At 34.2% G+C, this 20762-nt stretch overlaps 2 protein-coding genes and 1 long non-coding RNA gene across 3 annotated transcripts in view; 1 reads left to right on the top strand and 2 right to left on the bottom strand.

The window, feature by feature from the left end:
• Nucleotides 1-7198: 7198 nt before the first annotated feature.
• Nucleotides 7199-11059, bottom strand: LOC111639346. Its single transcript, XR_002759050.1, has 3 exons — nucleotides 10885-11059; nucleotides 10516-10794; nucleotides 7199-8248 (listed from the first exon to the last, which is right to left on the bottom strand). It is a non-coding gene; the product is annotated as an uncharacterized LOC111639346 (long non-coding RNA).
• A 6445-nt stretch (nucleotides 11060-17504) lies between these two features.
• Nucleotides 17505-20762, top strand: part of LOC111639342 (RNA-binding protein 5-like) — a 93350-nt gene continuing 90092 nt past the window's right edge. The window contains exon 1 of the mRNA XM_023385207.1: nucleotides 17505-17626. The gene's annotated coding sequence lies outside the window, so the exon portion shown is untranslated. The remainder of the gene's footprint in view (nucleotides 17627-20762) is intronic.
• On the bottom strand, nucleotides 19977-20755 carry LOC111639341. The gene has a single exon (XM_023385206.1). It carries the CDS (start codon nucleotides 20697-20699, stop codon nucleotides 20280-20282), a length of 420 nt encoding a protein of 139 aa, XP_023240974.1. The 5' UTR covers nucleotides 20700-20755; the 3' UTR covers nucleotides 19977-20279.

Here is a 20762-nt window from a genome sequence, read left to right as displayed (position 1 = left end):
GTTTATCTGTAGAATTTTAGTTGTGTTATTCTGTATTAGATCCATAATCAGTATTGCTGATTAATTTGTTTTTAATTCTTGAGAATACAGGACAGGAACTGCTACATGCATTATGTGTTATATCTCTGGCCTTTGCGTAGTGACAGCGGGCCAATAGAGAGCAGGGTTCTTGTCATAATGCAGTTTGCGCGCCAATTTTCGTACGTGCGTTAATCAAGCCGAATAGTTTGGCCGAATATACTATTCGTTGCAACACTAATCTATATATATAGAATTACTTGTTCTGACTGACTGACTGAGTCACTGATTCGTCATCGCCCAGAGCAAACCGCTGAACCTAAACAGGTGAAATTTGGTACACAGTTAGGGTACGTCATGGAAACTCACAGTAAGAAGGGATTTTCCGAAATTCTCCATCGGGGGGAGAGCATTAAGGCTTAACCGGAAGAACGGTTTCTACTGTAATATTTTAGATGCGATTTTTTGTTTTTAACTGCATTTTAGTAGGGTACGCCATGGGAATGCACATTAAGAAGGGATTTTTCGAAGTTTCCCCGCGGGGGGAGAGAGAGAGCATTTCATTTCAGACATTGTTATAAATATTTTTATATACAGTGGTGCCTCGTATAACGTACTTAATCCGTTCCAGGTGCATGTCCGTTATACAAAACGCATTTTCCCATAGAAATACATGTTAAAACATACAATTCGTTCCGCAGCATAAAATAACCGTATCATAAAAAATTGAAAATGGAGCAGTCACCAATTATGCCAGGTAGTCAGATGTTGTGAGGAAAAGGTGGAGGAACACTTTCTTTACACATTCATACAGATACAGACTTTTTACACATTGCAGCGGGTCTCTTTTTATTGTTTTTTAATCGGAGTCAGATTAAGGAGAGGCTACCGGAGCTTGCAGGGTCATCTTGTTCCATCCTTTGTTTTTTGGCAGCTTGCTTCTTGAAAAACATGTCCAAAGTGGTCTGTTTCTCTCTCTCTTCTTCAACATCTGTCGGAAATGACGGGCAAGGGTGTCATTGTAGAGATCACTGATCCTGTTGGCCTCAGCTCTGTTTGGATAATGAGTGTTGGTAAACTCCTTAATCTCTCCCCATTTGACAAGGAAGTTTTTGTCAACTTTCACTCCTGATGATGTCTTTGTTTCAATTGAAATCATCTTTCTGTTTTTTAGAAGCCATGATTTGCACAACACTTGAATAAATGTAAATACCCTGCTGCACTGAGGTGATGTACTGTACGCAATAAACAAGGGAGCAAGCCGAATTCCAACGCTCTGTACTTCAGATATCCTAATAATATATTCTAATAATACTAATATATTATAAAAATAGCAGATTGTCATTGGCAACGGCAAAAGAGTGGAAACGTCATTCTTACTTATTCGCAGAAAGTCCGTTGTTCGCAGCCAGTCCGTTGCACGAGTCACGTAATGGCCAAACAGAAAGTCCGTTGTTCGCAGCATCCGTTATTCGAGGCGTACGTTATAAGAGACACCACTGTATTTCGATTTTTTAACCAAATGTTCGAACCGTTTTAAACTCGAATTTCTTTCTGCTTATTGGTTCGATTATAGAACGATTGTACATGTTTCAGAAAATTCATCAAATTGAAAACAGTTAGTTTGATTCTCGTCATTCTCGGCGGTAGGTGTTATATAAATAACAATTACTATGGTTGTTGAAATACTGAATATAAATAGGGTTTGCTTGCAAAACTTCCGCGGGCGAAGTCGCGGGTAACAGCTAGATATTTATAATTATATAATTCATTAACATTTGTAATTTATTGTTGGGGCTGTATATCGAGGTCTGCATTTTACTAGTCTATATACTGTGTATATATATGTATATATATATATATATATATAATATAATGATGATGGTGATGATGATAAATGCAAGGGCCAAACGGTTAGGAGTCGAAATTTGGTACGGTGACGGTACGTCATGAGAATGCACGCTAAGAAGGAATTTTCCGAAATTTCCCTTAACCGTGGGGAGGGAAAAAAGTTTAAAAAATTACCCTGAAGAACTCGGCTTCTACTGTACTGTTTTAGATGCGGTTTTTTGCATTTTTGCGGTAATTCAACGTATTTGAGATATTTGAGACCTATCTAAAAATTTTCGGAAGAGAAGAGAACTTAATTCTTGCACCCAGTGAAAACGGAAAAATCGGCTATAATTTAATGTTAATCTTTGCTATCGTTACTTTTTGCCTGAGCAACGCCAGGTTGCTCAGGCAAAAAGTAACGATCAGCTAGTCCATAATAACTTTCTCTAGAAAACTGCAAATGAATCAAGGCTTTAAACTAGCGAAGTTGCTTTTTACGTACGGAAACGTACTTTAATTAATTAACATTTTGTGTTTTTAAACGATAATTTCATTAAATATTTTTCCTACGTATAAGACGAATTTGTCGACGATCGTAGATGAATATAAGGGGGTTTCGACCCCGCTTGCTGGTTCAGAAACTTCGTAACGATTTTTTTTTTTTTTTACTCTTTCCTCCCTGTGGGCCCTAAGAGGGCCTCTTTTTTAACAAGCCCATTATGGGTTCGACCAGTCCCACAATGGGAGGGACGGGGACCAACCCCTGAAAAATTCCTGGGGATCTTTTGACCTGTCCGTATTGGATCCCGGGTTTCCAAGAGCGGTAGGCTGCTACCTTGACCACTCGGCCATCTGGCCTCTTTGTGATAATTTATCGATTTCCGGTCCATCGTTTTTATTTTTTTCTTTTTCGTGACATAAAACAGCGACGTGACGATTTTAAGATAAGTATTTTTTTATGTAGAGTAGATACACAGTATCATATTAGAGTTTGTTATAAATTTCCACTGTCGTTCGTCTGTCTGTCCTTTCTTAAACTCCAGAACAGAGTTAGACAGATGAAACTCGAGATCAGATGTGGAAACGTTAGGGAAAGCAGGTCCCGATTAACTATATATGATCTTCCGATACAAGCCATATTCAAAATGTATCCCCCTAAAGGAGTTTGATAGATGACCAGCACGACTCTACTGCTAACAATAAAAGTATGATGTACAGGGGCAGAAATAGCAGAAAATTCAAATACAGTATTAAGTCAAGTCAGTTTGTGAAATGCAACAAAGAGAATTAAAAAACAGTTTATTTTTTATACATTATAACACGATATTATTCTGGAAATATTAAATATGAATTTCTAAAAAGTTTAGTTTGCATGCTCTTCGTCACGAATCAGTGTTGCATAATGGTACGAGAGTGAAAATGGAAAAATAAAAAGTACGCTGCAAAGCCTCCGAGACCCCATATCAACATTTTTTTCTTAAATGCCGGCTATTCATCATGCCGAAGAACATTTTGTTATTAATTGTTCACATTTTAATTAATGTTGCTGTACGAAATCATATTTTCTGGTGTGCTGACTCTGCTAAGCACTTATTTGTTTCTTCAGATTTCATCATAAAATTCTAAACAATTTCGATTGTTTAATTTGAATTTCATTGTAACTAGACTTTTTACTGTTTCAATTGCCATTCTGTTTCGTTCATTTGTCCACTGAGATTCCTCCAGACTTAATACTTTTTCAGTGGTGTGGTGTCATTGTGTGCAGGAATTGAAAACGTATTGGCAAATCTTCAGCAATTCAGAATATAATTCCGGATTGTCTGTTGCCTGTCAACAACAAGCCATTTTTCACTTACTGATTTTTCATTTAAATCAGAATTTACCTTTAAATAATTTTTCCAAGAACTATACTGATTTACGCATTTCGAATCGTCAACTGCAATAGTCCTTTCATTTAGATATTCAATACTTTCCATACCATCCTCCCAGAACGAGATTTTTGTAAGTGACATCCAATTAAAAACTTTGAATTGCAAAAATTGAACAGTCCAATGATTTAAGTATTCAATTCCAGTTTGATACATAATCAAGCAATTTCTTTTTATATTTTGGCATTCTTTCTCCAATTCTGCATTTTTCTTAAGAATTTTATTTACTGTCAATGAAAGAAAATTTGTTTCTAACCTAACTTTTAAAATATCAAAACTTTCTTCCAAAATAGATTTTGTACAATAGAATTTANGAGCGGTAGGCTACTACCTTGACCACTCGGCCATCTGGCCTCTTTGTGATAATTTATCGATTTCCGGTCCATCGTTTTTATTTTTTTCTTTTTCGTGACATAAAACAGCGACGTGACGATTTTAAGATAAGTATTTTTTTATGTAGAGTAGATACACAGTATCATATTAGAGTTTGTTATAAATTCCCACTGTCGTTCGTCTGTCTGTCCTTTCTTAAACTCCAGAACAGAGTTAGACAGATGAAACTCGAGATCAGATGTGGAAACGTTAGGGAAAGCAGGTCCCGATTAACTATATATGATCTTCCGATACAAGCCATATTCAAAATGTATCCCCCTAAAGGAGTTTGATAGATGACCAGCACGACTCTACTGCTAACAATAAAAGTATGATGTACAGGGGCAGAAATAGCAGAAAATTCAAATACAGTATTAAGTCAAGTCAGTTTGTGAAATGCAACAAAGAGAATTAAAAAACAGTTTATTTTTTATACATTATAACACGATATTATTCTGGAAATATTAAATATGAATTTCTAAAAAGTTTAGTTTGCATGCTCTTCGTCACGAATCAGTGTTGCATAATGGTACGAGAGTGAAAATGGAAAAATAAAAAGTACGCTGCAAAGCCTCCGAGACCCCATATCAACATTTTTTTCTTAAATGCCGGCTATTCATCATGCCGACGAACATTTTGTTATTAATTGTTCACATTTTAATTAATGTTGCTGTACGAAATCATATTTTCTGGTGTGCTGACTCTGCTAAGCACTTATTTGTTTCTTCAGATTTCATCATAAAATTCTAAACAATTTCGATTGTTTAATTTGAATTTCATTGTAACTAGACTTTTTACTGTTTCAATTGCCATTCTGTTTCGTTCATTTGTCCACTGAGATTCCTCCAGACTTAATACTTTTTCAGTGGTGTGGTGTCATTGTGTGCAGGAATTGAAAACGTATTGGCAAATCTTCAGCAATTCAGAATATAATTCCGGATTGTCTGTTGCCTGTCAACAACAAGCCATTTTTCACTTACTGATTTTTCATTTAAATCAGAATTTACCTTTAAATAATTTTTCCAAGAACTATACTGATTTACGTATTTCGAATCGTCAACTGCAATAGTCCTTTCATTTAGATATTCAATACTTTCCATACCATCCTCCCAGAACGAGATTTTTGTAAGTGACATCCAATTAAAAACTTTGAATTGCAAAAATTGAACAGTCCAATGATTTAAGTATTCAATTCCAGTTTGATACATAATCAAGCAATTTCTTTTTATATTTTGGCATTCTTTCTCCAATTCTGCATTTTTCTTAAGAATTTTATTTACTGTCAATGAAAGAAAATTTGTTTCTAACCTAACTTTTAAAATATCAAAACTTTCTTCCAAAATAGATTTTGTACAATAGAATTTACACAATTAGATTCTTTTTCCATTTTTAAAAACTTCGGTGAAAACTTTATGCTAATGTATGTACAAGCATTACATATGCTTCATTTAATGGGTTTTCAAAGAATGATTTAAGCACAACTGGAGGCTTTTCGATAGATAAAAAATAACTTTTTAGTGGCTCATACATTTCTAATACTCGTGCGATTACTTGATATAAGAATAACCAACGGGTCATGGAATGACTAAGAATTTGCTTATATTCAATTTCGACAAAAGAACAAAATTCTTTTAATTACCATTAATAAAACCAGTAGTAAATAGCCAGAACGATAATTACATCAAAATTTTACAAGAAAATTCTAAAAACAATTTTTCTGGAATTTTCTTGTAAATCTTAAATATAGGGGAGACCGGGGCAACTTCGGCATGCGGGACAAGTTTGTCAAGCGCTTTTTTTTAAAAACAAATTAAAAGGAGACTTTGGTTATAGGTTAGGCAGTTGAGTTTTATTGGTGGCTTGTTTAGTGTAGTGTTTTTATTGTTCTCCAACAAGCGTAGTTGAATTATCAAGCAAATTTTCATTTTCGTTGAATTCCATATAATATTTTTTTTCCATTTATATTGAATTGGCAGGTTTTGTTATAATTCCATGATAACGAAAGTTACTTTTCCTGTTAGAAGGATGTAACTTCAACTTATTCACGTGGCCAGATCGTGGCTTGGCATTCTGTTCTCAGGGTTGTACTTAATGTTTCGAAATCATGACTAGCGGGGTAAGATCGGCAACATAAAGCCACATTAGAAGCAAAGGATAAAAATCAAACAGATGATAAATGAAAACATGTTTGCATTTGTTATTCATGTATATATGTCTTTGAACTTGCATTTCGTTGTAATAATATTAAATGGGTGTTGGATTTGTATTTCTTTGTTTTAATAGTGAATTCCAACTTATACATTGTTAATAACATAATTTTATATACGTGCCTATCTTGCCCCATTACTGTTGCCCCTATACCAGGGGCAACTTTAATAAAAATAATTAAAATAATTACAACTTTACAAAAAGAGAGAAGTTGCCGATCTTGCCCCTATACCCGGGGCAACTTCGTCAATTTCTCTCTTCTTGTAAAGTTGTAATTATTTTAATTATTTTTATTTCCAAACTGATTTTAACCAGTTCTATAGTAAGGTAACATTCGAATAGACAATATGCAAAGCTTTTTTTTCAGTTTACAGCAGTATTTATTACACAAAATTTAAGTAAAACTTAACATGCCGATCTTGCCCCGGTCTCCCCTAAACATTTAATTTTGTATACACTATACCCAATGGTCTCCAAAGTGGGGTTCGCGTACTCCACAGGGATACTCAAAGTGATACTTGGGTTAAATTAAGCCAAGTTTCCCTTCAAAATACTGTATGTGTGTCCTGTTTGCAGTCTGTCTAATCTTACAGTCATCCTCCCGAAGTAGGCTCACGATCACTCGCGATCATACACGGAAAAAATTCAAATTGGGGTTAGCGGGAAATTTAGCAGGAATTATGTATTTATAGTGAAAATTTCGCAACTTTTTCTCAGTAATTTATTCCATAAACATAGATTTTATATGTACATTTTTCTAATTTATTTGAAAAGTTTTATTGCAGACGAGTGAGATTCATTTTAGATTCAACATTCCTTCCAATTCCTTGTCCTAATATGTATTCGAGTACCCAAAAACAATAGATTTTTAAACATTTAATAACAGGTATGCAGCACCAGTCAAAACACAATGTTTTTATTTTGTGTTACTTAATCAAAATGATTTATACAGAGTACAACTTATAATTATTTTCGTCGTAGGGGTCGCCATCAAGAAAGTTTGGAGATCAAATTGCACTAACCTATAAAGCAATATTTTTCAGCCACAGTATCGCTTAAAGAGGTATCGTGCAATTTTAAAATTGTGTTGTATAAATAGTATATAAGTATTGTACTATACAGTACAAGTATAAATGGAATATTGTTCTCAAATAAACGTTTACGTAGTCAAAATTGTATTATATCAAACGTATATTATTTCATAATATACGTAAGCCTTTAATTTTTCCAACTTCCATATTTTATAAGTGTCACATGACCAAAAGGTTGGAAAACACTGCTATGCAGTAATCCTTTGTTCCTAGCTTTTTAAATTTTGCGTTATACTTCTGTATACTTCGCAACAACCTTAATTTTGAGAGTGAGGATGAGATTTATAAAAGAAACAAATTGAAAATGCTATTAACGGGAAAGATATCTGTGGATGCATGTGGCATGCCAGTGCGTATGTTGGCGTCTATTTCATTTTACATCTCAGGATAAATTAAAGATGATAACATGAAATTTGGTAACTTGATTATGAAGGGCATTGATGATGATAAAGATCCAAATACTGTAGTGGGCGATCTCAAGAGAGATCTGACTTAACGAAGATTACTCGTTATTAGCATTTACGATTGTTTTTATAAAATCAATCACTACCCTCAAAATTAAGGTTTTTGTCATCTTATAATATAAAAACATTGTTTTCACAACAAAATCTCATAAAAGATGGCACGAGCCACATAACACACGCAACTCATTGTAGGAATTTCTTTTCGCTTTTCTAGGTTGAAATCGTCGAAATTGGCAAAAATCTCGGAAAGTCAAGGTTGATACGATTCCAATACTTTACCGTGTTACATACACAAGAAGCCGGGAAAGTAAGATGGACGATTGGTTTCAATTGTCTACAAACCAAAAAAATTAAAAGTTAAACCAATTAATGCAAGGGTTCCTAATCTTTTTCGTGTTTTGTCCTCTTTTAAAAAAGTATTTTTTCTGTCGACCCATTCAATGTTATGTACTATACATATATATATGTATGTATATATATTATACAATATTATATTATATATAATATAACCTCTTATATAATTTTTAAAAAACATTTATTTAAGAGCAAGAAAAATGTATAAAATTTTAAATACAGTGGTGCCTCGTATAACGTACGCCTCGAATAACGGACACTGCGAACAACGGAATTTCTGTTTGGCCGTTACGTGAGGCGAACAACGGTCTTTCTGCGAACAAGTGCGAATAACGTTTCCACTCTTTTGCCGTTGCCAATGACAATCTGCTATTTTTATAATATACTAGCTGCAAGGACCCGTTTCGCTGGGTTTTTATTTGAAGGCAAAAAGTAACGATAGTGAAGATTAAGATAATTACGTTATAGCCAATCTTACCCGTTCTCACAGAATGCAAGAATTAGGTCCCCATTTCCAGACTAATTACAGGATTTTTACGTCCAGTCAAACGAACTAATTTCAATTTGATCAATTTTCTGGAACGTTTACAATCGTTCTATAACCGAACCAATTCGAATTTAAATTCGAATTCGAAAATTTTTAAAATATAAATAGAATATCTTCCACTTTCAACCACTTTCAAGCCCATATCTCCCGCACCCTTATAGCTATCGAGACGCAACCACCATAGTGCACGAATGGAGACTCGGGGCTACTACCACATACAAACACCATTAATGTGCGATGTGTAGTTTTGGCTGAAAAGTGAAATATAGGGACACACACGTCCATTTTTATATATAGATATAGATATAGTATTATTAGAATATCTGAAGTACAGAGCGCCCGTTTGAATTCGGCTTGCTCCCTTGTTTACTACGTTCATCACTTCAGTGCAGGGTCTTTACATTTATTCAAGTGTTGTGCAAATCATGGCTTCTAAAAAACAGAAAGATGATTTCAATTGAAACAAAGCAAGACATCATCAGAAGGAGTGAAAGTTGACAAAAACTTCCTTGTCAAATTGGGAGATATTAAGGAGTTTACCAACACTCATTATCCAAACAGAGCTGAGGCCAACAGGATCAATGATCTCTACAATGACACCCTTGCCCGTCATTTCCGACAGATGTTGAAGAAGAGAGAGAAACAGACCACCTTGGACATGTTTTTCAAGAAGCAAGCTGCCAAAAAACAAAGGATGGAACAAGAGGAGATGACCCTGCAAGCTCCGGTAGCCTCTCCTTAATCTGACTCCGATTAAAAAACAATAAAAAGAGACCTGCTGCAATGTGTAAAAAGTCTGTATCTGTATGAATGTGTAAAGAAAGTGTTCCTCCACCTTTTCCTCACAAGATCTGACTACCTGGTGACTGCTCCATTTTTCATTTTTTTTATGGTACAGTACGATTATTATATGCTGTGGAACGAATTACATATATGTTTTAACATGTATTTCTATGGGAAAATGCGTTTCGTATACTTTTCACTTAACGGACGTGCACCTGGAACGGATTAAGTACGTTATACGAGGCACCGCTGTATTTGCAGAGTTTTAGCCATTCTCGCAAACTTTCATCTACTCCTAAAGGGTCAGTATCGACCCCGTCAAGAATCCCGGAGTTAATATAATAAAATATATTTAACAAAAGATTTCAATTTCAGAATTAATAAATCACAAAAGGGACATTTGTAAATTACTTATCAGCAGTTTATAATAAATTTAAATTTGATTTTGTACTCGACTTTTTCAACGAAACACCAAAACACTTTGGGTTTTCAACATCAAACGGAATAAAAAAGCTGCGCAGCAGCGGCCGAATGAATAAAATGGAACAAGCAGCTCTTTGCCTGCCGTTCGTCATTTCCAGACGAACGACAACCCAGAACTCACCACGTGGAAGTGGCTGCTTCAGAGTTCCACCAAGAGTTGGAAAGAATGCTACTCCACAAGTGACCAACATCACTTGTCGAATCGAGTACTTCCTAACTCACACGATCAAAATATTTATAATTACCTCTGAATACTCCAAATTCAGCTATTCGAAACTCGCCGTATTATTACTAACTAAACTAAGAAATGCAATATTACAACTAATGATAAAGAAATCCATAAATACACCTGGTCGTAATAAAATGCACGTTATGGTCACAAAATTTAGTTCAATCTCATACCGAACCTCATTAACAAAACAAAAAAAACATACTCGCCATGCGCGTGATTTAATAAAGTGGGACACAGAAAGCCTTCTCCATCTCCGGTCGGCCTCTTCACTCGAGCAAACCTTAAGGAAACGAAACACAGAGAGTCCTCTAAGTCTCGCCGTATTTTGTCTTCATCCGAGTGGGCCTTAAAGATGCGGGACACAGGGAGCCTTCTCCGCCTTTTGTCTCCGTCTCCCTCTTTGTCCGAACGGGCCTTAAAGATGTGGGACACAGGGAGCGTTCTCTGTCTGTCGTCGGATCTCCTCTTCGTCCGAGCGAGCCTTAAAGATGCAGGACATAAAGAGTTAGTTTGAGTAAAGAGTAAAGAGTAACTCCAGTAAAAAGGCCGACGGTAGATTCCATCTCCTTACTCCAGCGGGCCTAAGAGAAAGGCGACACAGAGAGCTCTTTCTGCCTCCCGTACATTACTGAAGTTTACTTAATCACAATTTTTTCTCAAAATCTCAAAGAAACGCGGAACTTTCGAACAAATTTACGCTTAACAATAGCCACCTACAGTAGAAAAAGCTAACAATACATTCTAACAATTCCTTACGTATTGTTAGAATACATTGTTAAGAACGCGTGACGTATTACGATCCTGTCATATTTTTACGTCAAGTGTTACGTAAAAACATTAATTGGTTTGAAGTGTTTCAGAAAGGATTATTTTATTAAAATAATATTCATTAGAAACAGAATTAATTTGTGTTTTTTATGTTAAAATAGTGCTTTTTTTTCTAATAAATAAAATTATAGAAATATCGAATCATTCATTTATTCTAAAGTAATATTATCTGTATTTTTGAAAATTCAAAGAAGAATTTATAATGATTCTGGCTCTTTGTGCCCCAGGAATTGCTATCAGAATGCCTTAATTCACAAATTTCAGAAATTTTCGACAAAAGGTGCTTAAGCTTCAAAGTGGGGGAACAAAATTCCTGAAATTTTGCAGGGTGGTTTGATTATTAAAGTAATCAATGATATTAAATTTTGGCGGTTAAAGGTTGAGGAGGTGGAAAGATAATGGGAGTCGTGTGAATCTCCGGTAGGGTCAGACTTAGTGACGATTTTACTCGTTATTAGCATTTACAATTTTATTTATTTATTTATTTTTTATAAAACTCATCTGTAACCCCAAAATTAAAATTTCTGCCATTTTATAATAGTTAAAAATATAACAAATATTTTAATAAAATATGATAACAGATAACGTCACCAAACTTTTTAATGTAGCCGAGAAATTGAGCAACTCGTTGCTAGTTTATTTTTCATTGAAGAAAGTTAATAAAATTAAAAGTATTAAAATTCCAACAACAAAGGAAATCTTTAAAATAAAGCCTTTCAAACACAATATATACAATACATGATGTTTCCATCATACACATAAGTATAATATTTAACTTTTCAACCTGGACAGTATAAATAGAAAAATGTTTAAAAATTTTTACAAGGATGCTCTCAATATCAATGGGTAAAGAATCTACAGCATGTTAAATACAATATGCACTGTACATCCGCTACCTTCTAAATGCTTGATGTCTTGTCTTAGCAATGCAAACACATGATTTTTTCCGACATGACCACATGACCCACAGTTGTCTCCTTCTAAAACAATACATTTTTGAAAACATGTAATTTTCCTCAGGTTCTGACAAGGTTATTTCCTCAGTGTATTTGTTAACAAATCCTTAATGGTAGCTGCTTTTTTGTTTGAGACTGATGTCATCTGGACAAGTTTATATTCAATTTTAATAGTTATATTCAATTTTTAGCAATTTCTATGAATTGAATACTTTAAACTCTTCTAAATGATGTCTTTTCTAATGAATAGGATGCCAAACACCTTTAATCAAAGCTTCTGTCTTTGTTCCGGCAGAAGAAATTCGGGTTGCTACCATCGAGTCATTGAAAATTTTGGAGTTCAATTTATTTGAGCAATCTACAGATCTAAAGCTGAAATGATGTATGGCTGTGTGGTAAGCTAATTCAGTAGCGAAACCTTCTTCTCTAATTCGGAATTGTGTGGTGCAATACATTTCTCAATTCGAACATTGCTTCCAGTTGATGTAATATTTTTCTTATGATGATCTGTTTTCAGATGTTGCTCTAATGGTGTCTTCCCTTTATAAACAATATTCAGAGTTTGGTTACAAATTGGACAAAGTGCTTCATCATCCTTGTACAAAGGTCCTGGTTAATCTTAGTTCTAAATTATGTCGCTAAGGCGAACAGCACCAGTCGCGGGAACTGGATTTGTCAGTTTCGGGCCATGGTTATACGTGGGTTTTGTGCTTGTTCAGTCTTTGTTAATAATGGAACGCAGTATATGCTTATCATTTGTTTGTCATACTGTCAACGTTGTTGAACTCGTTACACGTTAAATAAAATGGAATGTAATTCGTGTGGTTTAAACGTACATAAAAATAACATAAAATATTCTTTACTTTTTAAATCTTAAAACAATCCACTTAGTCAAATAGCTCCCTACGAGTGGCGAATGGATGGAATCAGAGTAAGTTGCACGGCATGCGGACTGTCAGATCCCGAGGGTGCCGATACCGGTCAATGTGAAATGCCTCATTTGTCGCATCACTCGTATACCTCAAAGGACTCGACAGGGTTGTTGAACATTTTAAACGTTTCTCACCATAGCTGTTAAAAATCTAAATATGTTAAACTTAATAGATTGTCCGTCATTTGTTTTCTAACTAATTCGTTTTAGGACCAGGTATTCACGGAAATTTCCAAAACATACTTTTCAGTCACTCTCGTTGAACTGGAAAAATTTGTCTTTATTACATCTAATATTACGAAGAAATCAGTATCCACTTTTAGCTTTTAAGTAAAATGCCGGCTCTTTCAGCAGAGTTTTATGTCCCTAATTCCTTAAACTCTTAATTGTTTAACTACTTCTTAAATAGAAATAAGTCGAAACCGGTTACTTTGTACTTGAATATTTGTAACCGTGGGAAAAAAGTGGAAAGACAAATTTTTATGACAAACGGATACATAAATCGTAAATTTAAGGAAAATAAATTCTAGAGCTTTTTCTGTACCTCGTGCATCTCTCTCATTCGTTAAATTTAGTTGTAAATGATGCTACCAAAGTAACAGTTAATTTTTTAAACATAGTACAAGAATTGTACAATTTTTTCTACACCACCTTATATTATAGATGGGACATACGAGATCGTAATATCAATGGTTTAACACATTGAAATCCGTAAGTAATATGAAATGTTTTTAAACTCCTGTCAACTATGCAGAACTATCATAAAAATATATCAACCCAACCGATAGGAGTTTTTACTGTTATAAATCTACTCATGATTCACATAATCGGAGGAGGGCGGCCAAAAGCCCATAACTGGTCATGGATAGAATCGTTGGAAGCGTTATAGGTGTGTAGCTTCCACCAGCTAAACCGAGTGAGGTTGGTGCTCTGTAAAGCGCATGCGCGAATGCGTATAATCTGGCTGCTTGGAAGCTGACCCGGTTTCGACAATACAGCGCTTCCAATCCGCTACTGATATTCCAATATACAATAGCAATCTTATCGTTTTTTTCACATGTAGTACAGAAATTTGTAATAAGATACATAATGCGGTTATAATAAAATATTAATTTTAATTAATCCAAAATACGTTAAAATATGAAAATAATCGCGCAATATGTATTTATTTTTTAGAAAATAAATACATATTACGCGATAAATATTTATTATACATATATATATACGGCACGCTACTGACATACACACACATACACATAACATCACTGTACACGAAATTATACACCGTTTAACCTTTACTCGAATTCTCGCACTCGAGCACTTACACGTCAAGCGCCTCGTTGTCTGTGATTGGACACAACAAAACAACCTGAACACTCGCTTCCCACAAATCCAATCCCTGGGTCCTGGTCCCGGGAAGTGGAAACGCTAATTTTAAAAAGACTTTAAATTGGCGGCCGAAGGGACTCTGGTGATCACAAGTTGCATCGATTAAAGGGAATTTCAGACATTCGCATCAATAATCGTTTTGTGATTGATTTTTCTGTTAAATCCTGGAAATTTCGTATGATTAATGGTCTTCGTGTCTTTCCGTTGTCAATTTTTGAATTCGAATATATGTATTCTATTTTATGGAACGCCGATGTTCCAATTCTCTCATTTAATCTGAGGATGACCTATAGAATAAGCCAATAAAAATTATCTCTGCAACATAAAAGGTGTGTTATGATAATATAAACAGGTGTATTTATTACAAATTATGTATCGTTTCATACTATGAAAATAGCTTTTCATTTGACTAGATGAAAATAAAGTAACCATATTCTTAATTTTCTTTCCATAGGCAATTCAGACGTGCATAAAAAAATCTTTGACGTCTAGTTTCCAAACGTGATCCATCGTTACTTATTTCTTTCGTAGTTTCTTTAAACTCTGTGGCATGAGCCTACAACGCTACACGTTCTGTTGTTTTTCTTTGAAAACCGTTTCGGATAATCAAGTTTCCACTGTGTACCATTTTGTTATCTTGCGATAACGCTTGTCCGCATAAGATCAAGCGTTAGCTAAGTGAAACTGAAAATTACACTTAAAGGAAATATTGGTTCAAGTTATATTGAGCTGTTATATTTAGCCATTGTTTTCCCTCATAAGTCATAATTTTATTAATACTTTCTTAATATTCTTTTGTCCTGACACTTTAGACAACAGAAATTTTATGAACTCTGCCTAAAAATACGCCATCCAGTTCTTGCAAATCTTTTCTGCAAGCCTTCTGATCTGATCCTCGAAACAAGTGTGACTCTCAGCATTTTATTTAACAACTTTAAAAAACTTACATTTTTTCGCTACATGCATCGCATATTTGCCAAAAAAATGGGCCATTGTGTAAGGTCTCCGACCGGTGGAGATAGGGGACTTGAAAACCCACTCCTCGGCACCAGTGTGAGGTTGCCGTCTTTTAGGGGAAATCAGTTAATCCCGTGTCAGGATGAACCTAAGGGAAGTTCGCATGTGAGCTGTAGCGGAGGAGGCAAATGATGACAAGTGTTTTACAAAAGAAAGCCGTTCATTTGGTAACATTTATGCTTACATCGATAATTGACAGTTCCAATTCTCTATAGTCCTTCGGGATAGCGAGAACTTCGACTTGAGTCGTAGCCCCGGACGAGATGAGATGTAGGTGATCGCAGAGATGCTGTTGCGTCCTAAGTGGTAGGCGGTAGCACAACACAATTTAATAGTCACGACTTTTGGCTTAATCTAGAGGAGACTGTCCTTTGACCTTGAATTTCCGATTTTTATAGTTTTTCTCCCTCTATTCGTATTTCCGATTGGCCCCCTTGTCCCATTCCTCGCTTCCCGATTGGTCTCTCCTTTGATTCCAGGTGAAAACCGAATCCGACTAGGGTCACGGGAAAGTTCCGATTCGGGGTGTCTATCAGGCGCCTTTTTGTCTATTGTGCTCGGGATTGTTGATAAAACCACAAGACTCGAGCTCATAATTTAGCCCGTTGTTTGTGATTTCTGTCGTCTGGGAACTTTAACGATCATATGCGATGTTTTTCTATCCATTAAATCTTTCCCCCTTTTTCGATATTGTTTTCCTGTATTGACTATTTATGAGCGATTGTGTCAGAGTTCTACCTTTCGGTTTGAAATTGACAGATCGTTTAACACGTGTTCATCGTCCCGGAACTCGTTGTTTACATTTTGTGCCACGTTTAGACCAAGGGTTTTTTTCTCTCTCTCTTATTTAACTATCGTTATAATTTAAACACAAGAATTCCGCGATTTACGCGATTTCGGACCTCGTCTGGGACCTCACAATTGTCTCAGTATCTCCTTGCTGAGCTTTAAAATATATGCACCATGTCGGAACATTTGGGTGCTAGAGATGATGAGCTGTCAGTCCTTCAACTAGTTGCTTAAATCGATTTGTGTGTTGCTCCTCCAATTAGTTGTTCGACTTTTTCATTTTTTCCCGTTGAATTCGTTATGAACGCCGATTTTAAATGCTCCAAAAAAATCAGTTTATTATTAAAAATCAGAAATGGAATAAGAAATCGTCCACATGTCTCTTGTAGTAAACAATATCATTTCTGAAGCTATATACAACTTTTTCTACGATTTTTCTAACCACAAGCTCGCAAAGAAGCCCCGAAGTTGGGCTTCCGTAGGTAGTCCCCTGTTTTGTTTATATGTTTGGCCTTCGAAAGCGAAAAAGGACTCTGCATTCCAAAGGAGTGCCTCTCGCTAAAACTACGATTTTGTTTGGCGTGCCTAAGAAAATCTATTAGATTAACAAAAAAGAAAAAGTATGGGATCCTGAGTCACGTTATTGAACTTGAAAACAAGGTTTTTAATGAAGATCCGGATAAATGAATGGATATTAACCAAAGAGTCGTTTGTCTAACGGATAATATTCATAAGAACCTAACAAAGCGTTATGTTAAGAAAATGAAATGGATTATTTATAAGCAGGTTTCAAGAAGGATTGGGAAGAGCTTTACAACATACGTGGTATGGGACCAAGTTGAAGTATCGGATAAGGTTAAAGCGGTTCTTAAGAATGGTCCGAACTTCGTCTCAGAGAATGCGGGGAATTGGGAAACCTCCATCCAGGAGATCGAAAGAGGAATAGTTGGGTTGAATCCGTTAGAGAAAGATTATTTACGTTGGAAAACGGTTATTAAAAATCAGGATAACTGAAGGCACCCCTGGGCAGATCGCCCGCGTGTTGCGTTGCCATAACTTAAACAAACAGACGATTATAAAGTACTGTATTTAATATTATTTTTAAAAAAAAATGAATATATAAATTATTTTAAATTGTATAAAAATATTATAAAATTTTAAGTAACATTGAAATGATCCATATTGTTTTAAATATATAAAAAATTAAACAAAAAATAACATTTTCTCTTAATTAAAAAAATATATTTTTATCTAATTATCGTTTGGTTTTTGGAATGGCGCTGTTGAATTATGGGATTGTTCGTTTGTAAATTCGACGCCATTTCTTGCTCTGTGTTGTTTTATCAATATTATAAAGTATAGTTATTTCTAAATAACTATTAAATTATATAGGAAGAAGAAAGGTAAAAAGCATTTATAATATTTTTAAACTTAAACATAAAATAACTTTGTTTATTGATCATAATTTTACAAGAGAAGCTTTTCTAAGATGGTGAAGGATCCATCTTGAAAAATGATAAGCATTTAAGATTTTATAATTTTACCTTTAATTCATCCTAATAGTTAATTTATGATTTATATTATCAGAAAATCAAATTTGTTAAATTTATATTCTCTATATGTTTTTAGCCCGAATATAATTACAATAAGTAATAAAAAGTTAATCAATTAATTAAATTAATCAGTTTCAATATTTAGCATGATCAGTTGAATTTATTGAAGAAAACAACATGCCACAAGAAGAATATGTTTGTTTAAATATTCCATATTGATCTAAAGGTGATCTAAAGGATGTACCAATACGTGGTGTCAAATTTGAATTGTGCATGATGTTTGTTGTGCTATTTTTTGGTCAGTGATATTTGGCATTTGGCATGTTCAAAGTGAAGAGGGAAAAAATGGAGCAGTGCTGGTTGCAGAATGCATTGTTCTTGTTGAAATGTTTTATGAAAAACAGCAATCTAAAACAATGCAAAGAAAATTTACTTTTTTGGTAAGAATTCATGTGTCTAGTACCAAAGGAATTCAAAAGTTAATTGTGATATACAAAGAAACTGGTTCTCTGGAAGATAAAGGAAGAGATACCCCACTTAGAGTATGTTTATGAAGTTGTATGAGCTCAACAAGAATGACTTCATCCATATTGTTTCTTACTGCTGGACAATGGCTGTTCACCAGATTCGACAGTTGTAACTGAACAAAGATGTTTCAATTGATAGTCATTACGTAGTTAATCTGCTGAACGATGGATGACATGTGCATTAAAATTGGAAGCAACCGTCATTGGTCAGTTGCAGCTAGTGACGGGTAGCGTAAATGAAAGATACTAAATTTGACATCAAAACACCATACAAGTTCCGAAACAGTGCTACTGTAGACGGTGTTTTGTTGGGAAAATACTCAACAGTTCTGAAACTGTTGAGTCTGCTGAATGCAGTCATAATGTCTGATTTGTTTACAACAAACTGGATTTTTCTAAAATTAAAGTTATAAATGTTGCTAGTGCATTCTTATCTGAAATGTTTTTCTTAGATTGCTGAATGTGGTTAATTATTTGTATCATTTCTTTTTTTAATTCACAGTATCACTGAGGACACTATTTTCCTCATGATGTAAACTAATTCTTTCTTTGTGCATTTCATTAGTTTTCTTCGAAATGTCATCAATATTGAGCATAGGCAGTGAGTGGAATTTGTACTTTATGACTGACTCATTATCATTATTAATTTCTTTAACTTTATGATGTACATTTAATGGATGCTTGGCTGAGAATGTTGAAAGTGTGAAAGGATTGTGGAAAGACAACCATCAAATTCTATACACAGCAACTGTGTTTCATGCTCAGTGTTGCAGAGAATTTTGACAAACTTGCACATTTGTTCATACAAGATCCAGTGGACTCAAATACTGCTGAAATAAAATGTTCAAGCTTTTATTACAGAAATAGAACTTTAATTATGAATTTTGGTATTCTAGAAAGAGAGATAAGGTAAGTGAATCCAGCAAATATTGCTGATTTTAGCATTATATTCAATTATGAAAAAATGTGATAGAAAACTTCATCTAAAGACTACATATGTACTGAGAAGCTAAAGTGACTATTTAACAGATATCTTATTTTGTGTGTAATTCCTCACTTTTAATAAAAGATACTAGATTTTTAAGAAGTTATTCAGAAAACATCTGATACCATCTATTGAGAGACACTATATTTTAAATACAAATCAACTTTTTTCTTCAAAATAAAATAACTGCTTTAATTGGAGTCTTTCAGTTTGGTTAAAAATTCATCTTACTGCTTTAGAATGTACTATTCATTGTCAGGAATATAATTCAGAAACCAGACATTTTAAAATAATATAAAACATCCAAAAATTAATATAATAAAAGTTACTTTGGAGAAATGATGCTTTCTAATAAGCACAATTACATTTTCAAAAGATATTGTTTTGTTAATCTTTGAATGTTCTAAATTACCAACAGTGAACAGATTTTAAGGTGCAAAATTATGGGCAGAAAAGGTTTGAAAAAGTTTACAAAGGGTGCAAAAAAATATGTTGATGAAATGGATTTATTCAGTCTAAACCAGTTGCTGAAACCAATGGAGCATATCTTTAAATGCTCAGAAAGGGAGTTTGTTTAAAGTTGCAAAAGTTTCCCATCTATAGTCTATTTATCCTAACTTGGCAGCTACTGTAAACAAAGATTCTGTCGTATTAATCCGCCGAAGATTTTCATTGGTCAAATCACAATCGGAAGTGGCTCGACACGTGTTGACCAGTTAAGCCCCTTTCTCTGCACGTGTTAAAGTTGGTCAAAGTTGTCACAACAATTTAAAAATTACCGAGATAATACAATACTTAGAAAAGTTATTATAGCTTACTTTAACATTTTTACGTAGCCGTTTAAATTATTTCCATCGTTTAAATATAGTTTGTCAAAAATTATTATTAAATATATATTATTAAGACTTACAGAAAACATGTATGAATTTATCTATGTTATATTTATATAAATAAAAATTTTTTAAAATAATTATAGTGTAAACTTACCTTATTAATCATCTGTATCAGAACATAGTTGCTCAAAGTAATCATTTATATCGCTTTCGTCACTACTTGTGTTAGACTGAATAATCAGTTTTTCTACAACAGTTTCTGAAATCTCATCAAGTTCCCACATTCGTTGTTCTTCTTTTTCTATATGTTCAATACATTTTCTCCATCGTTCTTCATTTATTTGTTCGATAGCTTCATTCATTAAAATTCGCACATCCGACAGTTTGAATGTTGTGTTGTGACGTGCGATGTAACCTTTCATATCTGCCCATATCAATTCAATAGGATTTAAATTACAATGATACGGAGGTAAACGTAACACGTCGATACCTATTTCTTTGGCCATTTCGTCAATAATATATTTATCGTATTTATGTTTTATTTTTTTAACAATATCCAAAAGTTCTATTTTCAACATTTTGTCGTTATGACGAACCCTATTTTTTTCCAACCAAGAAATTATGTCAGCTTTTTTCCAACT

The sequence above is a fragment of the Centruroides sculpturatus genome, unplaced genomic scaffold (assembly GCF_000671375.1).
Source record: "Centruroides sculpturatus isolate CEXI.00-Female unplaced genomic scaffold, Cexi_2.0 scaffold1266, whole genome shotgun sequence".
In the NCBI taxonomy this organism is placed as follows: Eukaryota; Metazoa; Arthropoda; class Arachnida; order Scorpiones; family Buthidae; genus Centruroides; species Centruroides sculpturatus.
This window is presented reverse-complemented; position numbering and strand designations above follow the sequence as displayed.

What these genes read in the sequence shown, in the direction of transcription:
- LOC111639341 (XM_023385206.1), bottom strand. Translation starts at nt 20,699, where the DNA reads ATGTTGAAAATAGAACTTTTGGATATTGTTAAAAAAATAAAACATAAA.